The sequence below is a fragment of the Colias philodice genome, chromosome 8 (assembly GCF_061535455.1).
Source record: "Colias philodice isolate Cphi_HAF_F1 chromosome 8, ilColPhil1 Martin Lab GWU primary, whole genome shotgun sequence".
In the NCBI taxonomy this organism is placed as follows: Eukaryota; Metazoa; Arthropoda; class Insecta; order Lepidoptera; family Pieridae; genus Colias; species Colias philodice.
Window position 1 is genome coordinate 8691902 of NC_143093.1, and position 23172 is coordinate 8715073.

Genomic DNA, 23172 nt, shown 5'->3' on the forward strand with positions numbered 1-23172 from the left:
GATTAATTATAAACTTCTCTCCAAATTTATTCTTCTGATGAATCATATATGTAATGAATCCTGTAATACTTTAAAAGTAAATGAAGCACAAATTGATGTAGATATTCTATATGTGTGGTTTTATAGCGCTATATCCAAACCCTTGTCATTGTTGTCAATGCATTCGATGCGCTGAGAGCCGCACGCCAGATAACGGTGTCGCACCGTGGCGTAAATAAATTTTACAATCTCGGATTATTACATTATCGACCGGGCTATCGTAGGGTCGAGCTGCCAGCGCCCACACGAGCGTGTCGACGCGCCCGTCAAATCACGACCTGCTCAAACGAAACCTTCGCGTAAAAACGAGAAGAAATTTCATACAAAAGTGCCTTTAATCTATCGTCGAGTCACGACAATTCCATAGAGCCGTCGCGGTCGCCCCAATCTGTCGGATACAGCAGTGTGGAGGGGAGGGGTAGGCTACCGCGTCTCTCGGCAACGACGCCGGTCCCTCGCCCGTCGCCGGCTCTGCGCCCAAGCGCTCAGTCTGTTGTCATCGGGCAATCAGATCGCACGTGTGTCACGATTTGTTGTACAGTTGTGCTCGAACTTTGTTGTGAAAAACTTGGTGTTTATCTTTGAGGAAAGTGATATATGCAGTGTTTGTGACGTTCAATCATAACTCATGTGGATTGTTAGTGCTCATACATTGGGAAAAAATATCTGATGGTTCTTTTCAATAATAACATGAAAATACATGGTAAAAATTTTTTTGCATGTGTTCAAGATTTGAATAAGTCCTGTCTTATTTGTATATCCCCATGATCTTGGCTTGCACGATGCACGACAGAAATTATACGTCTGACTATTAGAAATATAAAGTTTAAGAGGATTATAACTTCAGCGTGGGCTCATTTAAATATTCATAATATAAGCGTTGCATTTCATCCGGACCACCGAAATGGTCAAAACAATGGGAGACCTTGCTTCTCGGATGACATTGACTCTCCAAATGTTAATTCGAGTATGCGTGAACAATCGAACACGGTGGGCTTAGGAGAATAGAGGCTGTGTGTGACCCTGTTGCGCCTACGGGACCAGCCGCAGTGGGTGGACGGCATAGTTTTCGAACCGCCTAGAAAACGACAGTGGGTGTTTGAATGGAGCCAGTTAATAATAATGGTGAGATTTAATCACCACCATAGAGGTTACACAATAAAGCTACAAAAGCATGTCCGCGGTTCGAGTCGTAGAAATCCTTTGAATTAACACATAAATAGTTACTAACATATTGCTTTTGAGCAATTCAATTTAGGTAGACTAGATACTAATCCTATTAATGACGATGCTTTATACTTTATAGTATTCGGAATGTTTTTACCTTGGCACGGTCTAGGAGCCGGAAAATGCCATGAATCCTTACAATCTCGTTCATCCTGTTAGTCAAATATTTTGCACATGTCGCTAGCAGACATCAGATGTCGCCTGACAAAAAACAGAACACTAGAGCGGCACATGTTGCGGATCAAATTCAGGGCAAAACTATCTCACAAGACACTCGTAGGGCCGGTCAAGATCCACTCGACCGGGTTTAAAATAGACAAGACGCTACCCAAATGTTTACTTAAACTTCAAAGAAATGGACATAAAAATATAGGCCTAAATATAAATGAGCGTGCAATGGAATTTAATTAAATAATAATTACGTTAACCCTGTTATTACGGACGCATCTGGTGTGAATGATGAATGCGTTCGTCAAATAAAAAAGATTTATTCGAGAGATCTGCGCGGGCGCGGGCGGCACGTGGGTCGGCAGATGCGCATCGCACTGCAACAAAGGATGAACTTTTAATCTTACACAATCTCTTTTACCCGCAGCTGAATTTACAATTTCTTTACGCTACTTCAAGGAATTGGCAGCTGCGGATTTGAACATTGAGATAAAAACGCTTTGAACGTAATCAATAGTAAATATGAATTAGAATTTAAAATTCAATAGGTTTTTAGAAAACGTGGCACCCGTGCGTTGTAATATAAGAGGTCAAGTCCGGCATACGGAGTTTTTCTTAAGATTTTATCTCAAGAACCTGTAGATCGATACCTTTTAAGGTAGCTTGCTCCTGTACGGTATTGACAACTGCGGGATGCTTTACATCAATATATGTCTCCGATATCTATCCACTCTCTACAAGTTTTCCTTCAGTTTCTTAACCGCAACGGAATTCATTCATAAATTAAGTTAATTTATTTAAACTATATGTATAAGGTACATTAATGCAGATAAAAACAATACCCACGTTTTCAATAAAGTTGTTATTTCCTTATGCAGAACTTAAATATACTAAATAAGTTTCTTGACTTGAACATATTGACTAGTTTCATCATACCAGGAATTTTGCAACGAACAAAGAATCAATTTTCTAAATTATCGGCAAACGCCTTTAGACACGTAGCTCATACAGTCTACCTTCTCGTTAATTTACGCGTGTACACTGCCCAATACATAGGAATAATTCAAAGTAAATAACTTATTTTATAAACTACAGTTATAAATACAGCTGCTTCGCAGAAGCAGTGAGCAATTTGATCATGTTTAATGATTGTAATAAGTCGATTTGTGAATAACAATGCACCAATTACGGGGAGAGATGTTTTAACAACCCCGTGATTATTTATAAAGCTCAAAAAATAACCCAATCACAAAGTGAGGCACGTTCCCGCCACCTGTCTGACAGCTGTGGGGATTTATAACTGACAGATACAAAATTTCCCCTCAAGGATACCATAAACGTGCAGCTGAGCTTAAGGAAATGGGTGGACAATTTGGGTAAACAACTCCGATTCGAGTGTAGATTGATTTTTTGCGACCGTGAACAATTTGTGTCGTATTGTTGTTCAGCTTGTTGAGGCGTTGAGCGGAAGTTTGAGAACTTTGTAGGTTTTATTATAGAATAGATAATTTATAACTAAATAACCGCTGACTACTGGTCTTAATTTATTTGTTTGAAGATAAGAATAAATAATCGTTTGTTGCATTTTTGTTGGAATGTCCATCATTTAAAATGATTATTATCGTGATAAATTTCTGAAATGGTATCTTATAGTAATAAAAAAACAAAAATAACATTTTCACACTGTTTGTAACGATATCGTATAATTTATTGTAATTCACGACCATTGGCTGTGATTTAACGGTCTCGACACAGCGTCTGAGAGGAAATATGGCTGAAAATATATCGCCCTTACTCTGAACTTGTACTAAAATAGTTAAGCTACGCCTTCCATTTCTCTAGGACCATTACGACATCCTGTGCGTACGGCGTTGGCTGAAATACGTGCCCATTATACTTTTTCAACGAAATAAATACATAATTTAAAAATTAACATCGAAAATTAGGAAATACCACTTAAGAAAATAGCTTCAAAAACCCATAGTTCTATTTAAAAGCTATAGCTTTTTGTGCATTGTCATATAACGTTTCAATTGCACATTGATATTATTACCAAATTGATTCAATATTTATCTAAACTAAAATTTAGCTTTCGTGTTTACAAGTCACTTATGATTACAATCGAGTACGTAACATCAACGTGTCTTATCTATCCGCCGTCATAACTGAAAGTTGTTCAATAATTGTATTATGCCGCCAAAAGTAATTTAGTCCACAGATACAATATTGCTATTATATCGCATGACTCGCATTGTCGCTTGACGAGGGGCGCCCCTGGTGGCACTGCATCGTTAATCATTCTTTTCTTCACAAACAAATTTCCAATATTCAATTCCCGCGGCCACAATCATTACAAAATCTGCCTGATAAATGGAACGGGTTAATTACCCCGTTCGTGACGTGACGTCCCGTGTTATATTGGAAACAGTTCAGCTTTACCTGTGATGTATCTCTCCTAATATCCTGCGAGCGGACGTGAAATATTTTTTTGCTTGAACTTCTCAACTTTCTCACATATTTGCTGTTTTTGTTACACTATTTGTTAAGAGTTAATTAGCTTCTGGCGGAACATGTGGCGCAGATGTTGCGTTTTTTAATATCCGATTCTTCGTGTTTTATTTCTATGCTTTTTCCGCGCTTTGATCAAAAATAACTGTCCCACAAACACGTCAGAGTTATCGTATGGTGACAAGTTTTATCTCGTATCAGTTATCAATCTTGTAAGCAAATATAGTGTAAGCAAATAGATGTCCGTTACGCGCCACAAAATAACGATTTATTTTAAAAACATAACAGAAAGTTTGAGTTCAAATGTTTTACAATCTTGGCTCAGGTTTCATTGCGTTGTTAGGTTTAATAGGTGTAAGATAACTTCTCGGGCATAATGCCAAATTCTATAACATCTTAAGCTCGGGTTACGTGAGCGAGATGCATGTGATACATGTCCTAGTGACTGCAAAGTATTACGCGAGCATTCATGTCAGCGAAGCATACGTTATGATAGTTTGTGTTCTATATATGTAGTGTGTGTTGGAATTGTGATGCGCTAGACGGATATTGCAACAATGTGTCTATTATGGAATGCCGTTTATTATTATTCATAATGTCCTTTAACTTTTTGATGTGAAACTTCTTGAGGCGCGTTGGGAGTAAGATTTCAAGGTCGTCCTGGCAATACCGTCACGTCATGGAGTAAGGCGACGATTTTGGTAACTTAGAATCTTGCCAAAGAAGATTCACTCTGACACGTGTGGTCGGCATACAGGCTGTTTTCACTGTGTAGAATCAAAATTAATTGAAAATTTACTCAAAATAGGTATCTGTCAGGTGGTGGTGTCCTTATTTAAAGATAATTTAATGTTGGAGATGATTGTAGGCTTCCTCGAAAGTTGGACGTTTTAGGTGAAGATAATGATCGGACTGTCAAATCACAACTCGATGTGTCACTGCCGCCATATTTATCAGGCGGATTCGTGTTGACAGTATTGACACATGTCAGAACGTTTCGGGCACGTGGATTTAACACGAATTATTTTGTATTTTTGAAGTAAAACTTCTTTAGGCGCGACTAGGGAGTAACTCAGATTTTTTTTCTGACGGAAGTAACGCTTACTATAGTCTGCGTAGTTTCCGCCATTTAAAAATAATAATTCTGATTGGTTGTAAGTATATGTCATATACTACACGCTTCTTGACTTATACGCCAGCTAGTGGCAAATATCATAATCAATTAGGATTATTTATTTTCAAATTTTCAAACGGATCAATTGTGAATAGCAAAGTGAATGAAAAATTCAACAGTTTTAAAAACATTATTTTAAATTGCAAAATTTTTTGAAAATCTCTAAATATACTTGTTTATTTATTACTTTTAAAATAAGTAAATTAAAAATAAAAATAAACATGTTGCGGATTATAATCAATCTATTTTAAATATTGCTTAAGACAAAGTAGTATCCATAGCAACAGATATGTATATAGGTTGTCATTCAGTTGAACAAGAAGCATATTATGTACGCCAACAATTTCATAAAATGTCAGTTATTGATACAGGAGGATCGCCTTATGAAATCATATTAGTTCTTACCAAATTTTACATTATTACAACCAATATTGATGTATCTGATGGCTTAGCCAACGGTTGTGTTGGAAAGTTAGTGTATATTGAACGTGATGACAGTGATAACATCATACGCTTATGGCTTGAGTTTCCTGGTAAGATAGGAGAGAAAATTAGGAAAAAAGCTGCCCATCATATTCAAACTCTAAACATTAGGTAGTAGAACAGCAGTCCCAATTTTACGAAGATCGTCATCTGAACCAATGAATAGAAATAAGACAATATTTGCAAAGAGAAATCACTTTCCATTAGTATCTGCTTGTGCGCTTACAATACATAAGTCTCAAGGTGGTACTTTTGATCAAATCGTTTATGAATACAATAAAAGTCACAGTCAGCAGCTGTTATATGTAGCATTATCACGAGTAACTGATATAAATGGATTGTTCATTGTCTCAAACACCGATGACAACAAATTTTATCATGGAAGAAAGCGTCCAGGGGGAATAGTTGATTTACAGTGTGAATTTGAAAGACTTTCAAATTCTCGCCTAATAACACAACAGGAAGAATTATATAACCTTGTAAATGAGAGTAACATTACACTATTTTCCTTCAACTGCCAAAGTTTACGTGCTCATGTTTCTGATCTGAATGATAAAGTATTAAAAAGGTCCACATTGCTGTTATTTTCCGAAACTTGGATGAAAAATGACGAACAAATTCTTATTGAAAATTTTTATTGCGTTACCCAATACAAACGACCCAACTCAACTGCTGGTGGAGTAGCTGTATATCATTCATCTACAGATACACTGAACAATGTAACACCAATTCAAAATAATTTGGAAAATCCAAAAGTGCACGCCTCATAATTTTTTTTAATAAATATTTATTAATTATTATTTTTGTTTATTTAATAACAATTAAACCACATCGAATCAGACCCTGAAAAATGAAAGGGTTCTATTCCTGAGCATACTCAAGCGTAAGAGAAAAAAAAAGACTCGATTAGTAAAGTATTTCGGTCGCTATCGTGTTAACAAGAAAAAGGATCCGCACATACAGACACACGGACGTCCAAGACAGAACTTTTTTAAACTGTTTTTTAACTAGTTTAAATAACAAAAATGACATCAAAAATATCATGAACGTTAAAAATAGTGTTTTTTCTTAATATGTGTGTGTATGTATTATCTTACAAGTGCAATGTATGATACATAAAGACATTTTAAGTTTGAAAAATCAGATGTTTTGCGCGAAGTGACTGTAGTACCCACCTCAACGCTTCGCTTATGAGGCGTGCAATATTTCACCAACTATATTATCACAAATTTCCGATGAGGTTTCACAAATTGGTGACATCGCCTTGGTTCGATGTGTTAATATGAATGACCAACCTGTGATTATCGTTGTTATTTATATTTCTACAAATACTAGCCTGACAAATATCATAAAATTTATTCATCAGCAATTACTTCACTTCACAATTGAAGGTTCTCGACTTTTAAATAGTAATTATCATGAATTACCGATGATTCTAACTGGAGATTTTAATGTTAATTTTCGCTCTCAGGAATCTCAGCCGTTAATTGATTTTTTAGAAGAAAAATTTGATTTATCTATGAATACTTCTCGACTTCATTCAACAACGCGTTTCGGTACAACGATAGATGCTGTATTTTCAAGAAAAGTAGCAAATTTAGAGAGTAAAATTTATGTTTCACATTATAGTTACCACAAACCTATAATTTCGTACGTAAGAAATTATGATGACATTCAATTACCTGTTTCGAATGAATAATATTAATATAACATTTAAATAATCTTTGTAAAGCACATGAATAATAAATATAATTAAATTATAATATAATATTTATTTATTTAAGTTAATATTTAATCATTTCAGTGATATATGTCGTCAACGCCAAAGAAGTTTTACTTCAATCGCGCGTAAAGGTTACACGCACACACTTTTTTTGTATGGGTTTTAACAGTTTTTCTATCACGTTCTGTTTCTATCGAATCTGTTATAGCTGTCACTACCGCTATTACTACTAATATGTAGTTAGGATGTAATAATTTTAATAAATTGAAATTCGAAATACCTTAAAAAGTAAAATAATCATTTCGCTATCAATGCTTTGTCACCTCAGCTATAACATTATACCGTGTGACTTCAACATCGTTGTAACAATGTGTAATGTGTAGTTCAATACAATATATGTCAAACTATCTTCTTATTTTGTTGCACCGTGCACGTATCAAGTTCGACCCATATAGCTAACATTAGTCAAGGTTCCCATTTACGATAACTGGTACTCACTAATCTCGCCATATACGTTCACAATTAGCTGTCATACATTTTCTTTGTGCTGTGACTGTTTAATTGTACAGCTTTGCTTTCCTTTTGTTTGATAAACACATGGTTGTTGGACGCTTGACGGATTGATGACTCGAGTTTTTGTTGCAAATATGAATGCGGATGTGCTGAATGATTGTAATTATCTTGTTAAATGTTCGTCTTATCGTTAGTTTATTTCCTTATTCGCGTAGTAGTACGCTACAAGGTTCAAAAGGCATCTTTATTAAGCCGGATTTGCGCTACATAATCTTAAGTAATAAAAAAAGAGAAAATTTCTAAAATACTCCCAACCCCTGAACCGCGAAATTGTTGATGCGCGTTATTTACGGTTTATTATGAAATCTAGATAAATGTCCGCCGTTTGTAAAGACCGCAGATTTCTGGGTATTTTAAAAAAGCTTAGATGAAAGTATCCGATTGTCCTTAACTCGGACATTATCAGACAATAACTTCGCTCCAGGCTCGCCAAACCCGTTACACCAGGTGAGGCGAAATCCTCAGCGATTTGTCAGGCGAATAACAATAAATCAGAGGAATACTTAATTTAAATGAGAAAAACGTTTAAAAAAGTATCACCGGTAGGCACGGTAGCGATGCGCCTCAGATAAAATATAAAATATTTTGTCATTAACGAGGATGTTTAAATGTGCATTAAGTTTCGTGAACGTCTTCGTCTTTGTAATTATGACGGTGGCGTTATTTATTTCATTAATTTATTATCATGCTTATTTGAGTAACGGTTGCAAAAATTTTAATGGTTTTTATGGTAACTGTGTTCTGAAATCACCATTTTGAAATGTATTTTTGTTAAACGACCCACCGTTTCTTAATTTATATTACAAATTATGGTTTTTATCTAAATTCTTATATAGCCCACGCATGTAGACAAATGATAATAACCTATTTTTGAATAGTAATTACGCAATTAATGCTAATTTATACGTCAGATAATGTCAGGTTTGACCGCCGCTCACAGCAGCATGGTCACATCATGCTATCTATCATGCATGCCCCGATGCACGCGTTATTTCAATGAACGTATACACGTTACATGTTAAAACTTAAATTGAGATATTGTACACGAATATATCAGTTACCCGTGAATGATCAATCAATTAGCTATTAATAGTTCAATTAAGCTTTTATTCCATGGAATAAACGCTATCGGTTAGCTTGATGATAATTTACGCACAATGCATAATGAAATAAGTTTCATTATGCATTGTGCGTAAATTATCACCTAATAGTACCTAAGGGTACTATTTACAATAAATGAAATAGAAACGTGAATCACAACACTAAGTGATAGTATAATAAAGATAACAAATGCTCAACATTAACATTACATTTTATTATAAGCCTTCGTTGTTACAATAAACATTTAGAAAGTAAATGTAAATAATATCACGTACCGCTAGCATAGAATATGAATTCTAGCAACTTTATTAATTCGAGTAGGCAATTTCGTATCCATAATTAGAAGTTATACGATCGCCGTATAATTTGTTTAAGAGAGGAAACCACATAATGACCGTTCACAAAATAAGAACGTCAAGAAAGATCGTTAAATGTTAACAAGAATATTAATTTAAACATGGCTATAATATTATTCACATAATAATCTATTTAAAATGGGATAGAAGTACAATAGAAGCCCGCCGCTGCCTATCCAATCAATCAAACGCGTGTACTATAGATACAGTTAACTAGCCGCCTCCGACCAATCAAGGTTTTTGTTTAATGTCAACGTCCGCTTGATAATCTGCTAAATCAGCTGATTGAATAGACTCGCGCCGTAGACGCGCAATCAAAGCAAATAAAAATCATATTAATCACAACGTTGTACAATCGAATGTGTAAGCGAAAGTTTTTTGCCCGTCCGATCTTTTTGCATGATACGCAATTACGGCTAACGACTGTAATATGGGTCCAATACAATTTATACCGAGCGACTATTGAACATGGTCCGGATGTTAACGGTACAATAGTTTAGCTTTCTAAATCGATTCAACGTGAGATTTTTGGAGAATTCACACACGTTTTAATCGCTAACTGATCAAAGGAACAATAATGAATATAATGTTGCTAAAATCTGCAAATCATACCTACGTATAGAATTTCCAGACATCGACGCCCGAATGTTAAACAAACGAGTGCAAGTGGAATATGTACTATCTCGTGTTAAGTTTAAATTAGCGCTTCAATTTACTCGAAAGCGCTAACGAGTCAATATCGGAGGGAACGCGGACACGCAAAGATTGCCTCTTCGTTAGCGAAAAACACTCAGTCCGGGGCCTTTTTTTACGTTTTTTTTAGGTTATAAAGATCTTGTCGAGTACGACCTCACGTACAACGCTCAATAAAACAAAGGAATCCTCGCCGAGAACAAGAGATTGTTTAAATAACTGTCAAAGCTATCATCCTTTTGTCAGTGAAAAATCTCGTTAAAATTGCGACGAATGCACAAAAAGAATAACTGGCATTCATTTAAAACTGTCCGACTGAAGATAAAATAAAGGTTCTTTTCAACTCGCGCTCTCGAAATGCAAACGAGTCGGGTGAGATTGGCAAAATTCTGGCAACTGTGCCGCTCAATGTGCCCGATGAGTTGTTACAGAATTAAATCGAAAATATTCACGTATCGATTTTGCGCTGCGGCTTACAAGCCCGTGTGAACGGACCAGAATTTCAATCGTTCCAGTAATGTAATGTAAATTTTGAAACACTGATTAAGAAACAGAAGATAACATGTATCGGTTTTTTATTTCAACTTTGTGTACTTGAAAGTGCATATTAAGTCCTTTCGTGGCCTTCACTTAGTGGCTATTCCAAAGAATATGATGAGATTTTGTAAAAGGCTGCCTATGAATATTGTATTGAGTAAACATTTTTTTACTACTGTATCAATGTCAATTATTAACACGGTCCAGGTCACTGGTAATTGTAACTGAGTGGTTTGAATTTTCACATTCAGTTTGTTAATGAGCGTATTTACAATTCTACAACCTCAGGCTAAACTACTCAAAAGCTATCAGAAGTCCACGCTTTCACTGGTGATGAATGACCCTAGTTTCCATCCTTTGGCTCGTGACGTGACATCGACCCACACAAATCTTTTCCCTTTCATCGCTCTCTCTGTCTTTATTTACATGAAATTTAAAACCCTCTCGTTAAGGTGTCAGAGTAATGGTGATCACGACGTGTCTGAATTTACGGCTCTCGGTTTTAACTCGGCAGAATCAATGTCAAGATTCATAGCCCGCAATTCTGGCGTCAGTTTATGATATAGCAGTTAAACAATTAGAGGCATTAGAATGATCTGTTATTATGGTTGGTATTTTACAAGCCTCGGGGATATGAAATTAATAAATCTTTTCATAGCCGCTTTCACTGGGGTCAGGCATTGTTTGGTCGTCAACATTGTGCTGCTGTTAATTTACGCTATCGGCTGCAGATTTCTCAGTTGATATATGGCCGTCGATAGCGGTTGTCTCATTAGTGTTTGCCGATATCAGCTTTTTGTAATACATTTAATTGCTTGAACAAAAAGTTATCGTGTACCCTCGCAAGAACATGTTGTTTAAAGGTGACATTATCAGCTTACTTCGTTTATTAATATTTTCTTGAGCTACGACGCTATACGCCTCTTTCTAGTCGATAATTTGTCTTTTTCATCCCATGTATTTGGTATAGGCAGGCTGAATAATTTATTTACAACAGCAAACTAGGTAGAAATTTGTTACTACTCCCACAGATTGTAAATTAAAATTACTTTAATAATCAAGTACCTACTTTAAAAGCATGGAAAGTTGGTTTACTCTGAACAATAAAATTTTCAGTACACACATAAGTTTGTAACAATATTTTATATTTTATTTTACAACTAGCACATTCCTTATCTAAGTATTTTTGAGAGCTCATCTTTATCTTCAGATAGGGGTATTTGACCTGATTATCCAGAAATATCTTCTATTCATCTTAGTATCTAGAATATATTGAAAAATAAACATTATTTTTATTTCTCTTGATGATAACTGAATTTGAACGTTTTAAACTGCCGTAGTACAGTCGTAAGTGTTTTGTGTTATTTCATTTGTAAGCAAACTTTTAATTGGCTTTTAGATTCTCCACCGAGGCACGGTAATTAGCCGAGTGCATGAACTGTGACTTTTTGTTACTCTTTTTTTACTGTCTACAATTATGTCCTTCAAAACACTTTTAGTAGTATTGTTGAGAAATGCGTCTGCAATGACGGATGTACTGACACACTTATTTAGCAACCAAACCCACTTCGTTTCTTTAAAAAGTAACTATTTACCTAAAAATCCTTTTATGACTAAACAAGCGAATGGACAGGCCTTTCGTAATGACACATCATGATTATTCGATTGCTAAACTCTATAGGATCCTATTTGAGTAGTCCTTATCTTTCAATCACCATCACTTGAATATTCCATTTCACATTTCTCAAATTTTTAGGAATGCAGTAACAGGACAGTCGCTGTAGTAATCCTTAACTCGTATTCTAGAATTGTTTAATTTAAAATTAATGAGAATATTATATCATGTTTTAAACACACGTTCAGATTACATGTAATGATGCAAAATAATATGGTCAAGTGATGGTTGTTTCCATGATATTACGAGAACGGTACCTTATTTGGCTGCGTCGAGTTCAATGCATAACATATTTCTTCATTGCAACCATTACCACCGGACAACTTCGCAATTCGTCTTAATCATTTAAATCTTTTCTTTAAACTAAAAAAGCGTCACAATTTGTAAGAGTATAACACATCCTCGCATATTATCGATGGAAAAACATCCTAAGCGGGACAACATTTCGTATAGCTATTGCATATTTTTGACGTTAAACAATTCACCATTCCTTGATGTTCTAATTTTGATGTTTTATAAATTTACCAAAATACGTTTAGTTATTTATTATCTTTATACATTAGATTAATACAATTGACTGCACCGTACACTAAACTAAAACAAACTCTGTTTTACTTTGTAATAACATAAAGTATATTTCTGTTATTGTTTTATTTAGCTTCAAGTTTAAACAGCATTACGATGATTGTTTGGTTTGATTGCTGTTTCTGTCGGCGTGTGAAAATAGTTTGTTCATTGGATTCAGTTTAACTGTTATTTGCTTAACTTGTTTGTGGCGCGGTGACGCGTATTGTTTGTTCTTTCATTTGACATGCGTTTACTAGGGTTGCCAAAAGCTTTTTTTTATTAGTTTTATTTACTTAAAAAAATTCTGCGTTGTAACTTGGTAGGTCAAAAATATATTTTTTTTTTATTTTCTATCGGTATAGATTTATGTTTCTATTATTGTAAAATTTAGGTTTAATTTTTAGGTAGATAAATAGATTTTCACTTTTTTCAAATTGCAATGATCCCTACTGACGTATACGTTTTTTTACATGCATTTTTATTGTTATAACTGTGTTTAAAAATAGTTTCAATAAACTATGCATATACCTGACAGCCCTCATGTTTACACTAGAGCTAACGCATTCTGTATTCGATGTAAACATTCATAAAGATTTCCAAACCAATGCACTATGAATATGATTGGTAAAATAGCTTCCTGTTTCTTTAACTGTTGATCAAACAAGTCCTTCAATTTTGAATTGTTTAGTCTAGCCTCGAGTGCCACTCTCGTACTAATTTTAACTGCATGAGTGTTCTTTAAAATTTGGGATTTTGTGTACAAACCTTCGGCCATTATTAATGCAGTTAGTGTTATGAAATACCTTTGATTTATGGCACGATTCGTTTGTTTAGTGGAATGCGTTTTTTTGTTTTACAAAAGAGCACTTTGATTGCGCTTATTACGATTCTAAATTAATACACTGTTTCAATATAGTGGTTTCATAATTTGCTTCATACTGTAGGAATTATTTTAACATATTATGGTCTTGAACAAATCAGATAAGAATGTTGCAAAATTACGTTATGTGAAGATTACGTTATCGTCTTAAAAATATTACAATCAGTTTCAAACCTTAAAACTATATTTTATAGTAACATCTATAGTAGATTATATTATGTCGTCAATTGTTTATATTACCCACATACCTAAGGGCAAAATAATGATACAACTCTTACGATTTCCTGGTTAGTTTCTATGTATTATTGTTGCAATATTATTCACAATGATAGAAATACCAAGGCATGGGTGTTATGTCAGCAAATCATCTGAAGTTAATGTTGAAATGTCACTTTCTTCATTTGTAAGTTTCTTGCCATTTAGGTACGTCGAAAATTTTTAAATATAAATAATAGACCGGGAGATACTGACACAAAATTTCGAGTCATTTGTAACAGGATGGCGGTTCTACAGGGGTCTTAGTACGCAATGATAAAAAGAAAAATGATGGTGTGATCGCTGGTATCGGTGGTTTAGTCGCGTGGGCGTTAGCCGAACTCGTCGGAAAAATAGCGAAAGTCAAACGATTTGTAACACAAAAATTTTAGTATTTACCGATAGCCCATAAAAAAGAAGTAGGCGGTAGTGTCATGCCATACTTTTCCGGTGTGACTTACAGCCCGCCATACCGACGCGAATATGTTGATTTAAATAAAACAATTATTCAACCATTTGTACCAGGCTAACTTTTGCACAGGTAACCATCGTCGTGCAGCCATTTACGAAAATCGCCATGCCATACTTTTCGGACGATTCCAAATGGTCGCCATACCGCCGAAAATCTGCAAAAAAAATTTATTTCGCCAAACTTTTTGTACCAGTATTGCATTTGGATTTTTGGAGAGTATTTGATAAAATGTGACCATTATTATATTTGCCATACTTCTAGTAGGGGGAAAAAGTGCTGTCATACTTGAAAAATTAATTTAGTATTAATTTATATAAGTGAAGATTTCCAACACCTAGATCTTTGAAATTTTGTATTTATATTCTTTGATCCTCAAACTTCCAGGAAAAATAAGTGCCATACTGTTACAAATCGTTTGACTTTCGCTATTTTCCGACGAGTTCGACTAACGCCCACGCGACTAAGCCGCCGGTACCAGCGTTCACACCATCATTTTTCTTTTTGTCATTGCGTACTAAGAACCCTGTAGAACCGCCATCCTGTTACAAATGACTCGAAATTTTGTGTCAGTATCTCCCGGTCTATAAGAAATCGTCGTATTATACACGCGAATATAATTGCATTTAATATTTGTAAATGACGTATCCATTCGTATGAGTGACATGCAATTTAAGGGTAATTGTTTTCTTTAATTTCGTGTTGTCAATACATAATGCTGTGTAATTTAATGGTTATTAAATATTTCGTCTTTATTAAGCGAAAATCTTAACTAACAATATGTACTAGCTTCTGTGTAATGTATTATACCAAATTATAATAAAAATTGAAGGAAGTATGCGGAAAAATATACATAAACCTAAAACTAACTGTTAACTTCCAAATTATTTTTGATCATAAGTCATAACCATACAGGAATAGGCATGACGACAGTATCCATAAATGATCGTATTAGTGTTTTTAAGGGAAAATGTATAATAGATAAATTACATATAGTGACTTAGAAATCTTAAAAACATTAGGATTAATGAGATTATCAATAAAGTAAAACATTGAAATACTGCAGTTGGCCATTTTGACTAAAACACGCGTGACGTCACGCTTAAGTAAACAACTCACGTCAGATGTTTTTTGTTGTTATGAATATGTTGAGAATACGCATTTTTATTTATTTTCTATTGTTTCACGTATGCTTTATCGACTCAGAACAGAAATATAATTGCGAATTCACGAATACATGGTTCGGGGTTCTCCGCGCCAACTTTATACAATCATTTCTTATTATTTTCTCGCTTGAAATAATTACTAACACATTTCTGAGCATTATTTTTATGTGGATTCACACTGCAATACTGCACACCACTTATAAACTTTGAAATTCGTTTCTATAACACATATTAAATAAATATTTTTTTAATTTTCTTCGCAATGCGTACAAATAATTACGAATTTACCAAAGTGTGACGTCACGCCTACGCCATGACACCTGCGAGCTGTTTTGGCACAGATAATAAATATTTTTTGGAAAATGGCTTTTATCTTCGTTAAATTTAAGTATATTACCGAAATATAGGGTTTTTCTTGTATAGTAAACGTATACACACATTATGGAAGAGGATTTCAAAATCTTTCGTCATGCCTATTGTTTTTAATACACTTTTACCGCTGACTCACAATTTAATATTCCAGAATACTAAAGGTAACACTAACAAGATATAAAATCTTTAACCCTGTTACGAGGTAGTTTGCTGTAAGTTGAGAAGGCTTTTATAGAAAATTAGCCCACAGCGGCAGGTGATTAGGGTCGCTTGGAAACATTACTCGAACAACGTATAACATATGGCCCGTAATCTTTTTATAATTAAAATGTACATGACGATCGTGCGGCTCAGTGATTTCTCTCAGTTATTGAAATTAATCGCGAATAAATTAAGCATTTAATTCTGTAAAGAATTTCGCCGCGATACAGATGTTTTGTGTTCATCTTATCATATTGCACGCCTCATAAGCGAAGCGTTGAGGTGGGTACTACTGTCACTTCGCGCAAAACATCTGATTTTTCAAACTTAAAATGTCTTTATGTATCATACATTGCACTTGTAAGATAATACATACACACACATATTAAGAAAAAACACTATTTTTAACGTTCATGATATTTTTGATGTCATTTTTGTTATTTAAACTAGTTAAAAAACAGTTTAAAAAAGTTTTGTCTTGGACGTCCGTGTGTCTGTATGTGCGGATCCTTTTTCTTGTTAACACGATAGCGACCGAAATACTTTACTAATCGAGTCTTTTTTTTTCTCTTACGCTTGAGTATGCTCAGGAATAGAACCCTTTCATTTTTCAGGGTCTGATTCGATGTGGTTTAATTGTTATTAAATAAACAAAAATAATAATTAATAAATAATTATTAAAAAAAATTATGAGGCGTGCACTTTTGGATTTTCCAAATTATTTTTATATGTAGACGGGTATTATTGTAACGTTTGGTACAAAATTGCAATTCTAACAATTCAATTTTAAATGAAAACAAAATCCGAATCGACGGAAAAACGGATTGTGCTAATTGATTTGTCACGAATGGACAAAATTTTAAATTCAAATCAAGTTAACACACTAGTGTTAAATATGCAAAAAATATTCAAATTAGCGGGGTTATGTAATGTGTATATTTTAGTTTATGCTACGTAAAGGCTAATAGATTTTGACCAGGTTCGGTATTGCAGTTATTTTGTTTTGGTTTCCGTGAAATTTATCGTCACGAATTCTATTATAGTGGACCCATAAATTATCGTTAAGTGCAAATGGATAAATCATAACGTCACTAAATAGTGTTGTCGCAGTTATCTGACAAAGGTTTGGAAATGCTACAAATTTAGATTAATGATTTTATGGATATGAGGGTAATATTTCAAGAAATGTAACAACTTTGTGTGTTGGTGGCAAGTCATATATTTTACTTTGATGTGTTTTTTATCTGTGACTCGGCTTTAATTGATTCATTAGTGCCTTATAAGTAAGCTGAGCTGAATCAAAAATGTCAGAAGGAATTGTGTATCTTAGATCTGACTGTTTATTTTATTCTTAATGGAGTGTCAATTCTTAAAAAACTAACGTGTTTATTTTCTTTTCTGTAAAATGTAATAAATATATTTAAAAAAAATTGCCATGCTTTTTTATCTCGCAAACGTCGAATATATCAAGGAATTTAAAAATACCAAATAAATACAATTTAAATATAAATTAGTATCAGCTGAGGCAAATAATAACAAAATTATTCACAAACACGTTAAAGGTCATCAATAAATAAATCGCGTTTTCACATTTCTCGTATCGTAAGTGAAAATAACATGTAGTGTTTCTTGCACTTTGCACGTACCCTTTTCACTAAATTGAAGGTGGCATTTGGCACTTTTTATCGACAAAGTACGTACGTGGGGTCCGCAAAGTAATACGATTGTTATTCCAACGTTATCGGCTACTTATCAGTGAATACTGTTTCGTGTAGTTTCTTTCAATTGTTATCGGTAAGCGTTATATTTTTATTACCCAGAATTGTACCTAAATGAAAGTTAGTAGTACATCATTATTGGATATGCGAATTGAATGGGTTTTGAAAAGGTGATTAGAATGTAGCGTAGAAATATTCTTGTCGATACACAATTTCATTCTTCCTAAATTCCTACTAAAAGTAAAAGTCTACACGTCTAGGTCTGTAAGTTCAATAGATATAATATGAACCCTATATGCTACGTTATTACATTAGAAATTGAGAAATGTGCACAAAAACTGCACCACAATTAAGATGTAGATTGCGATATCCATTACAGGGATGTGCTTAAGCACCCCGTTGTAATTACCAACAGACAGACAGATGTGAATTAAGAATTACTCCCAAACGTACGAAATGTATTTCGGGGTTCACGGATGAACCAACTTAATAGCTACTTTATTTGAGAACACTTTTAGGGTTTGGGTAATTCAATGTTTTATCTAGTAGAACACATTGTTGGCAAGAGTGGTTAAAATGGATGTATGTTATATTATTAAATGTAACGGACGTGAAATGGTAAACGAGGAAAATTTATTTTGTGAAACTGTGCTCCCAACAGTAATAATAATCTATCAGCTATCCAATGGAAGGTATGTTTTCATAATACTTCAAGAATAATATAAATGTTCACCGTAAATCTTAGCCGTTATACAAACTAGTACTTAGTAGATAATTCTGTTTACCATTAATAACAGCGACGAAATGACTCTTGACCTTGTTTTCGTTTGCCAACCGCTTTGGACGATTTCCGATGGATAACTAAAAGCCAAACATCCAAACATTACTCGTTCGCTTTATACAAATACTCACTCGGTACCTAGCATCATTTGTTGTTTGTATAATCAACCGCCAGCAAAAGCAAACCGACAAAACACTCGTAGCACACCCTGCTTTGTTGCCTTGTTATTAAAATCCTTTAGTCAATCTTCGACAAACAATTATATCAGCAAATTCAAAACTTTGACAAGTCACGATACGGTTATGTTAAACGATCGTACTGCACGCAAATATAACAATAAGTTACAATAATAACTACTGTGCCGTCAAGGATAATCACCGATTGCCTTATAGGGAGACCGTAATTGGAACAAATTCTTAAGCACTCCCGTAAAAGACGTATTATAGCCAATGTTACAAACACATTTTCCTTATAAAGATTCTTTTAACAGCTTTATATTCAAACACACTTGCAATTAATCGATGCAAGCCAATACCATCAAGGGATATACAAACAAGGCAAGAAGAATTGTGCTAATATAATAATTTGTTCATCAGGTCGACGCTAAATCGGAAAGACATTAACAATGACGATTGATAGAGCTGGTCGGCCTCCAGCGCCGCGGCGGACATCTACGTATAGAAGCTACGATGAACTCGGCATAATTGATAGAGGAAAACCTCTAAGGTACCGTCATGGAGGCATTGAAGACCTCTCTGGGTTGGAATCGAACAGAGCCCACAGAACATATAACACGCAAGATCTTGACGACATTACTGTTATTAGTTCTGAAGAAATACAAAGACCGAAAAGAAAAACAATGGAAGGACTTGCGATTGGGTTTAGAAGAACTTTTTCAGTACGGAGTAGAAGAGAAGAACCCGAAGGTATTCCAATGGATACATTCAAGGTGAACGGAGAAGAAAGTTTCGCAACTGTGAGAGGCGCACCATTTGGAAGGCGCAGATCTTTATCTAGAGATCGTGGATCTTCACTTTTAGGCAGAAGTTCTTCAGAAGGAGACGTAAGGGTGCCCTTGCCACGAGCTCCACCAGCTAATCCCACTCCGCGGCTGCATCGCTGCCTCCGCGCACTCGGCGGAAGCTGGAAAAATCTCCTACTATGTGAGTCTTCGAGACTTATCACTTTAGCTTATCTAATACGTAGCATTACTCATTGCTAGAGCACGATGATAGTGCGCTAATTAACAGCCTCTAAAAAAGTAACAAATGCGTAAACATAACACTTTACCTTTAGAAATCCGGTAACTCGTCTCATTATTCTCTAATTTAAACGGCTGTTAACCGTTTACCGCGGCGGTCTCGTCCGAGTTAATTATTATTAGTGCGACGGGTACAAATGACCAGAAGAGGTTGCTTTAATTCTGTGATTAACCGAGCAGCTTAAGTGAATTAAGCGTTTTCTTTCATTCAAATTATGCAATTGTTGGTATCTTAAATGTTGATTAATTAGTTTTTCTGATGCACGTGTTTGATTTATTACAAAGCTATAATTCCATCCGCTATAATGATAAAGTAATGGTGGTAAAGCTTCATTAATTTCTCCATAATTTGTTTTAAATTAGAAGTTATCCAGATTCATTAATGACGTTAACTCGTTTTGTTTCATAATTATGTATGCAAGTTCCTAAAGAAAACGCCATCTGTTTATATCAAGGCCGTGTCCACCTACAATATAAAACTGTAAACTTGCAACCGTATCCTATCAACGCCAAGAGACCTTAGCCTTGATTATCTTAAATCATGTGTAGGTGTATCGTCGTGAAGGTATCATATTTTCCTTCGTATTACATAATTTGCTCGATTCGAATTACAGTGCTATTAAATGCCATAAATAGCGTGTAACACCTTCCTATATTAAATTTGTTCTCGAAACTTACATATTATTTTATCGTAGTGTTTTAGGCACGTATTTAGTTGTATCTTTTTTATTATTTACAACGTTGTATGAACTTTATTGCAGTTCCCTCACAAAATTAGTAGATCGAACATAAACTGAGGGTGTAATACAAAGCTCATCTCCCGTGTGACGTGCGGAGTTTAACCCTGTACTGCGCTGGTCTCATTTAGAAAATTGCCTTTTTAATTTTCCGTTACAATGCTCTCAGCCTTCCAGCACAAAGCGGGACTCGTGTAAAAGTTACCGGGTCTAGTTCCCGTGATGCAGCCTAAAGCGTCCTTTATGTTTTCATGTTCACATGCTACGCGTAACATATTTGAATATTGTTCCTATGTTTCTAGTTACTACACGTAATTGCTGTATGATCCACTTGTGTCAGATACTTTTCCAATAGTATTAACAAATAAAAAGTCATTCGTTACAATTCCTTTATTTTAGCTTTTAAAATAACGGTTGAAAAAATTCAATACACACCTAGAGTACAAGCATTGTATAAAATGGATAATAATTATTGATCATCGAATTAATCATCTCCATGAACATTAAAGGCTGAACATGTGATCTCAAAATTATACTCCAGTAGTAACAGAATGATCTAATGAAATTCATTGAATTACTCCAGCTTTCTCTAATTCAATCCGTGTAGCTGACATAACACGTCCAATGTCCGAGGGTCGATGCGGTCTGTCAGCATTTATTCAACATTCGCCGACGATGGGATGACAACCGATCCTGTCTCTTAGCTAAATTGCTTTTGTTATTTAGATTTATTAAGCCTGACGTTATTCAGTTTTATATTCAATTTGTCAGAGTAGATTGTGAGGTCTCATTCATTTTAGTTTGACCAACTCATCTAGATTAATATATGTGATTGTTAATTAATCACGGAAAAGCGGTGAATCACATTTCTTTAAAATTTTACACACACGAATGCTAGGTACCTAATACCTATATCAAAGAAGTATTTAATAAAATAACCAAATAATTATAAAACGTTATAATAATAACATTGCCTAACATCTTAATGAAATCTTTGAATACAGAAAAACACGAAAAGCTGCAGTACACATTACATCAAAACATCAGCAAAAATGGCTGCGGTAGTTAGATATGATTATCGCTTAATAACAGGCACAGTTATAATGCTTATCAATTTTTGCACGAGCTGGGTCATTTCGGCCACCTCACGTAGACACGGGTTATCTAGCGGTTGCACGCATCACAAGAATATGAGGTATCAGACACATAGAAGGAATCTTAGAACCAGGCACGTTTGTATGTCCTAATGTTAGTTATTAGTCCCAATTTTTAGTTAACACTAATAACGGAGAGTATTATTGGTGCTGGATCTTTCTGTATATTGGCAATCAAATGTCGTCATGGTTAATAATGCAGGTTTGTTGATACATTACAAAGTTTATTTGTCTGAATATAGATTCAAAGCGATGCATCAGGGCAACGTAGGTGAGAGTCTTGTTAAAATTGAAAGGTTAGTTGTCTGTCACTGGTGAAAATACAATAATTATTATTAATCTTTTGTCGCTTTCCTCATATCCAATTTCAAAGTTTTGTATTACATTTCCTTTCTCTTCTAAACTTATAAAATTGACTCAAATCAAGCCCCTTTAAGTGTGGCAGAAAAAAATCACATCATCAAAAGTGTTCATATCACATACAATATTAACAATACATATTAAAGTCCTACCAAATATAATCAAATAACGCATAACTAATAGTGACAAAGCATCATTATAATGAACAGATTATACCCACAATCTGACAAAAGATAGCGAGACGCTAAGCCCGATCCAAATTAATTCTGCACAATAACAATTAAGGTGAACAATGGAGCCTTCAGAAGATCTCTGTAAGACCACTAATTCAGTATTAAGCTGGGATGATTATGTTCTGACGTATATATAGTATATATACCTATATATGTAGGTATCTGTGCTTTTATGGGATTCTTTGGGAACGTGATGGGACGTATTTTTCTTGTTTTTCGCTTTTCTGTAGCTGATAACGTTTATTCGTATTGATTTCCTGTTTCTTCAGGGAGTTTGTTTGCTGCCAATTATCCGTGAGTTTTTAAGGGTAAGAATCTTTCATAAGATATAATTTAGTATGAAATTTCAAAGACTAGGAGGTTTATATAAAAATTGCCTTGTTTCATAAATTACCATTTACAAGAAATGTATTTATTATCTTAGTAAATAATTGCATTTTTTAACACGTAAAACGATCGTGGCTCTATTCATAATGATCTTTCCCATACCCCAAAAGAGTATACATTATATTACGGTTCAAACTCAGACTTCTCACATTAACCATCATAAATAAGTGATCAAAGCAGTAATATCAGAAGCAACTGCAAAATGTCAATGACACATAATTTACCGTAAAATGCAGGTAATCAAACATCATAGGCTTGTTAAAGTGTACTTAGTGAGAGCTCGTTGAATATCAGTGAAATAAACCCATATTTGTTTATATGAAAGCGCAAAAGTGGAGTTTATGAAGCTTATTGAAGAAAGGCTATAAAATATG

At 34.5% G+C, this 23172-nt stretch overlaps 1 protein-coding gene across 4 annotated transcripts in view; it reads left to right on the forward strand.

Moving 5' to 3' along the window:
* The first annotated feature begins 494 nt into the window (after window positions 1–494).
* Window positions 495–23172, forward strand: part of ckn (CRK like proto-oncogene, adaptor protein) — a 106184-nt gene continuing 83506 nt past the window's right edge. For 2 of the 4 annotated variants that reach the window (XM_089698385.1, XM_089698386.1), the window contains exons 1-2: window positions 495–742; window positions 19263–19829. In XM_089698385.1, the coding sequence (XP_089554511.1) occupies window positions 19292–19829 (538 nt within the window). In that variant the 5' untranslated portion in view covers window positions 495–742; window positions 19263–19291. The other 2 variants (XM_089698388.1, XM_089698389.1) reach the window with 2 other exon arrangements.